This window comes from Oryx dammah, unplaced genomic scaffold, assembly GCF_014754425.2.
Source record: "Oryx dammah isolate SB20612 unplaced genomic scaffold, SCBI_Odam_1.1 HiC_scaffold_26, whole genome shotgun sequence".
In the NCBI taxonomy this organism is placed as follows: domain Eukaryota; kingdom Metazoa; phylum Chordata; class Mammalia; order Artiodactyla; family Bovidae; genus Oryx; species Oryx dammah.
Genome location: NW_024070210.1, coordinates 75,904,747 through 75,910,787, shown reverse-complemented (window position 1 = coordinate 75,910,787; position 6,041 = coordinate 75,904,747). Strand labels below are relative to the sequence as shown.

General features: G+C 41.5%; 1 protein-coding gene across 1 annotated transcript; it reads right to left on the bottom strand.

Annotated features, from left to right (window-relative positions):
• Positions 1-3,363: 3,363 nt before the first annotated feature.
• Positions 3,364-4,678, bottom strand: LOC120853343 (ribonuclease 4). Its single transcript, XM_040227086.1, has one exon. The coding sequence runs from the start codon at positions 4,655-4,657 to the stop codon at positions 4,166-4,168; it is 492 nt and encodes a 163-aa protein (XP_040083020.1). The 5' UTR covers positions 4,658-4,678; the 3' UTR covers positions 3,364-4,165.
• Positions 4,679-6,041: the final 1,363 nt, after the last annotated feature.

The window sequence follows — 6,041 nt, the reverse complement described above, 5'->3', positions numbered from 1 at the left end:
TCTTCAAAACAGTCCCTCAGAGCTGAGAAGCTATCTCCCAAGCTTAAGTCCTCAGTAAGTCCACTGAATAAAACATAATTCTCAGCTTTTAGATTGTGAATTTTTTTTCAGTCAACACAATGTAGATAGAGGACTTATTTCAGGAAGAGAGCTATCACCATGGATAATTACAGTATAATATGAACTAGATGTGTAGACAGGGAGGTCTGTTAAAGTCTGTTAAATTTTTTCTCTGTTCCCATGGTCTCTGCAAGGCTTAACAAATATTTATTGACCAAGTGTTTGCTGCTTTCAAGTTCTGCTGAATTGCTCCCTTCCCTTTGTAGTCCCCAAATACTATCCCCAACTTTTGCCTCTAGCTAAAAATGTTTTTTGAGGTAGCAGCTTGGTCCATTTGTCAAGTTTTACTCTGCTTTCCTGGGTACCTCCTATGCATATGGGAAATATCCATGTTGTTAAGCTTCTGTTTGTTTTTTGTTAAAAAAAAAAATTAATAAATAGAAATCTCATTTAAATGGAGTCAGGAGACCAGAAGGGGAAGCTTTCACACTCTACAAGGATAGCAGAGCCAATGGGAAGAAGAAAGATTGCCTCTTCTGGCTTAGATCTTAAGAGACTGTTGCAATTTAGCCAATGAAAAGTCACATGCACTTTGCTTACTGTAGCCCTCTCAACTTCCTTTCCCCCTCTATAAAAGAGTTCTCCTTTCCGTTTTTGCTGAGGATTTGCATGTGACTTACCATGGTTGCTTACCCAAAATTGCAATTCTTTGCTGATCCCCAATAAACTTTTTTTTTTCTTGCTGGAAAAAAGCCTGGCGGTCTGATTGTCTTAGGGCAACACTTGCCCTTGTTAATTTATTTTTTATTGCAGAGGGAACACAGACAGAACCTAGAAGGTAGAGGAAAAATGATTTTTCTTGTCCTAGAGTTAGAATATTTAGTTATATCCAGAACTTATCTTCAAAACTTGTTAGTAGCAATGCCATCTTCTTTCTTCTCTCTTTTTGGCCATGTGGGTTGATTTCAGTTCAGTTCAGTTCAGTTCAGTTGTTCAGTCATGTCCGATTTTTTGCAACCCCATGGACTGTAGCACAGCAGGCTTTCCTGTCCATCAACAACTCCCAGAGTTTACTCAAACTCATGTCCATTGAGTTGGTGATGCCATCCAACCATCTCATCCTCTGTCATCCCCTTTTCCTTCTGCCTTCAATCTTCCCCAGCATCAGAGTCTTTTCAAATGAGTCAGTTCTTCACATCAGGTGGCCAAAGTATTGGAGTTTCAGCTTCAGCATCAGTCCTTCCAATGAATATTCAGGACTGATCTCCTTTAGGATGGACTGGTTGGATAACCTTGTGGTCCAAGGGACTCTCAAGAGTCTTCTCCAACACCACAGTTCAAAAGCATCAATTCTTCAGTGCTCAGCTTTCTTTATAGTCCAACTCTCACATCCATACATGACTAATAGAAAAACCATAGATTTGACTAGATGGACTTTTGTTTGCAAAGTAATGTCTTTGCTTTTTAATATGCTGTCTAGGTTGGTCATAACTTTTCTTCCAAGGAAGGTTGACTTGCAGGATCCCAATTCCTCCACCAGGGATCTAACCCATCCTCCCCGCAATGAAAGCTCAGAATCCCAACCACCGGGCCACCAGGGAATCCCCTTGTTTCTTCTCTTCAAATGGGAAATAAGTCATCAGGGTTAGATGGGAACATGCTGGTATCTACAGAAACTCTGGTGCAATTTAAGCCCTAGCTCATTATTCCCCTGAATAATGGGGAATTGGGCACCAGTCGATTGGATAGGGGCTGTCTCAGGGAACATTGTAAATCCAACTACTCTCTAGTTCTTTGGGTGAATGAAGAGGGGGAGTAAACAGGCAAGAATTCTGGGCACCTGGGTATGGAGGACTTGAGAGATGATTCTAAGAAAAGATAAAATGGCCATCATGTTCCCATACATTTCGAGAGTTCCCAGCACTGATGCCCTAAACCAAGCAGTGGCTCAAGGAGTGTAGGAGCTGGAGGGAGACACTACGAGGGCTCATATGTGATGCTGCAAACTACAAAAGACCCATTTTATGTCTTCTAATAGCTCTTTTTCTGGGAAAAATCCCAAATTAAATTATTTTAAGAAGTTAAATGAGGGGCAGTAGTTTCTCTTCCGGAGAAGGCAATGGCACCCCATTCCAGTACTCTTGCCTGGAAAATCCCATGGACAGAGGAGCCTGGTGGGCTGCAGTCCATGGGGTCGCTAAGAGTCGGATGCGACTGAGCGACTTCACTTTCAATTTTCACTTTCCACTTTCATGCATTGGAGAAGGAAATGGCAACCCTCTCCAGTGTTCTTGCCTGGAGAATCCCAGGCACGGGGGAGCCTGGTGGGCTGCCGTCTACTGGGTGGCACAAGTAGGACGCGACTGAGGCGACTTAGCAGCACCAGCAGCAGCTTCTCTTCAGTTTGCAGTTGCTTCACTACCGTTAGCTCAAAATAAAGTGAATGAAAGTGAAGTCGCTCAGTCGTGTCCGACTCTTTGCAACCTCATGGACTGTAGCCTACCAGGCTCCTCCGTCCATGGGATTCTCCAGGCAAGAGTACTGGAGTGGGTTGCTATTTCCTTCTCCAGGGGATCTTCCTGACCCAGGGATTGAACCCAGGTCTCCTGCATTGCAGGCAGACGCTTTACAGTCTGAGCCACCAGGGAAGCTCAAAATAATCCACATGCCAAAGTAGCACGTCTTATGAAGGACTCTTCTGAATCCCTAGTTTTTTATTTTATTTTATCTTTTATTTTATTTTCTTTATCTTTTTTTTGAATCCCTAGTTTTCTAAACAGGTGGGCAATATAGCAGTGTATACATAAAATGTGCTAACAGAGTAAATCCTGTGGGTTCTCACCACACACACACACACGCACACTAAAGGGTAACCACGTGAAGCGGTAAATATGTTAACTTGATTATAGTGATTATCTCAGGATATATATGTAAACCAAATCAAGTTGTACATCTGAAATATAAACAATATATGTCAGCTACAATTCAAATGCTTTCAGTTCAGTCCTTTCACACATACACACACACTCTCCTTCTTTAGTAGCTAATGTCTTTATACATCTCTGTTCCCCAATTTGTTTCTAAATATTCAAAGGGAGAATGCGTGAGAATTACCTTAAGAGGAATCATTCTCTCTGAAGCAGATGAAACAAAGCTTTCTGTGTCACGGTCACTAATACGATGGGCTTTAGTCTTGACCAGAGTTTATGAAGATATTAAAGTATGTGCATGTTTGTAAACTAGAGAAGAATTAAAAGAGGATAGGAGGAAAAATAATCTCACACACAAGAACATAGTCTTAAATATCTGGAATTGAAATTATCTTATTTTCTTTATTATAAGGAACATATGAAAAATCTTTCAGTCAGGAAGAGTGAAGGAGTCTTAATGATCTAGTACATTTTAATACTCTGACTTACTAGGGTGACTCAAAAGTTTGGGAAGGGGAAAAGAAAATGCCTTGTATCATTTCTTGATCTTATTAGATTCAATTACAGCTAGTTTGCCACATAATACAGATAGAGCTCTCACGTTGCAAGTATATATTTCCAACTTTTTAATGCTTCTCCCAAGAGCTAACTTTTAGAAACAACAAAAGCCATGTATTAACACCATGTATTAACACAAAACTCCTTGTGCTGAAGTGGGAAAAGCACTGGATGAGTAGCTAGTTAAACTAGACTTTTGTCTTAGCTTTTTTACTAGCTTTTTGGTCTTAGCAAATCCCTTAACTTTGAGCTTTTGTATACTGTATCACTAGGACCAGCATCCCAAGGGTGCCATGGTATTAGAATGAGATAGCCTAGATGAAAGGACCTTGAAATTCTTGAAGTGCTATGTACTGACTAAATTCCAGATGATAAGATCAAAGATAGCAAAGCTGACCAATATTATAAAAGAAAGCGTATTACAGAAGAGCCCAGATTCATTATAAGTTTGTGTGTCATCTTTCTCTGTCATGCAATGTGTTTAACAGAATGGGTCATATGAAGAAGAAAAAAAGAATCAGGGGAGCCAGCCTGGGACAGTGCAAATGCTCACTTATTACTATTTAAGGAGTAAGTTAAGGGCCAGCTGCTGGGCCATAACCCCTGTTGAGTGGTATCTATTTGTCAAAGTGCACAGGCACTTCCGGGTTACCCTCACAGGCAATGACAATACGTCTGGTGCTGGCCTTGGCCCGGTATCTGCAGTTGGGAGCCCTGGAACTTCCGGTCTCCCTGCAGTCTGTGACCTTCACTACACCCTCGTGGCAGTTCATCCGGCCATTCTTGCACTGAATGTTGGTGGTGCTGCAGATACTACGGATGTTCCAAAGATCTTCATGAATGAAAGTGTTGAAACGCTTGCACTGAGGTGAAGTCATCTTCCGTCTTTGCATCATCAAGTTGCAGTAGCCATCACTGCCTCCTGTCGCATCAGGGTCCACGTGTTGCCTCAGGAATCGTTGGTACATGCGATCCTGGCCATAGGAGGGCTGTACCAGCCCCAGCCCCAGCAGGGTCAGCAGCAAGAGCAGAAGAAAGGCCTGGGTCCTCTGGAGAGCCATCACTGCCTTGGAGATGCCTAGAGAAGACCAAGGAGCAAGAAAAATCATCCCAGATTCAGTAGGAAGTGAGCAACCCAAAGCAGCAAGGAGAATTTTTGGAGCAACAGACAGGCCATTTTTCTACATGTGCAGTCTAAGGGTTAGACCCAGCTGAGTTCCTAATTTGACACATACGGTTACTACTGTCCTTTGTTTTCAAAGATGCTGCTTCATGATGGTGGATCACACTGTGTGTGATTATAACGCTGATGAGGGATTTGCATCTTATTCCACCTACAGCCTACCCTTAACAATAATGATCAGGATTAAACATAACTATCATTCGTTTAAATGCCACCTTCTTAGTTCACAACCATGTTTTACCTGTGCACAGAAAGACCCAAAGCTCTGTGTCACATTGCTGTGTCTGCTGCTGCAGATACGCGATATGGAATTAGGAGGAGAGGGAAGTGAAGGAGCTGTGGGAAGCGGGGTGGCAGGAAGAAATGATGCTCGATTTACTCCTCACCCCAGGACCACTGGATACAACTTCTGAAGATACACTTAGCACTTGGGTAAGAGCTTCCTCACCACAATGTACTTTGTGTTGTCTGTCCCAAAACTAATTGTGCACAATTCTGTCTCTTTTCTCTCATTCTGCTTCTTTGTGACCAACAACATGGTTTAGCAACACGACTAGCTACAGAGAAGAGTTTACTTTTCAAACAAGAGCATGGATGGCCTTAGTCACAGTAACCAACTGACTTAGTAAGACAAGGAAAAATACTATGAACAGAGTTCAATGTAGACATCAATGGGTGCTTCTCAAAGTTCTACCTACAACAGAAAATTAAATGATCTCCAAATCCTTCCAACACATACTTTTTGGTTAGAGCTTGCCCCAAAGATTTTCTCCACTGAACACGATGATCTCAGTAAGAACTTCTTTTGATACGGTGGTCCCAAGGACCTAGTTCTGCCACACTAACTGTATGACCTTGGGAAAATTACTTAACTTCTCTCAGTATATTTCCTCAAAAGTAAAATAAGCATAAAGGTAATACCCTCTTGGAATGTTGTGAAGAAGAAATGATAAAATCAGTGTAAAGTGCTTATCATAATGCCTAGCCTATGCTAAGTGTTCAGTAGGGGTCAGCAATGATTATTTTTAGCATTTCCATTTTTTCTTGGTTTCCTTTGTTCTCTTCATTCTGCTAAAATAACAACTATACTGAATTGCACATATATAGACACCCTCCCTCTTATACTGTAGAGAACCTATATTCCCAAGACATTAGAAGGCTTTTTTTGCAGCTGAAATATCTCAGCTACTAGGATTTATGCTGTGTACCTACACAAATGTTTCCTCTCCAAAGTGCATGGAATTTTCTTCCTTGCATGTCACCCTTTTTCAAAGGACTTGACAATTTTGAGTTCTTTTTCTCTTATCCTT

Excerpts from the sequence above, each read along its gene's own strand:
- LOC120853343 (XM_040227086.1), bottom strand. The coding sequence starts at position 4,657 with ATGATTTTTCTTGCTCCTTGGTCTTCTCTAGGCATCTCCAAGGCAGTG.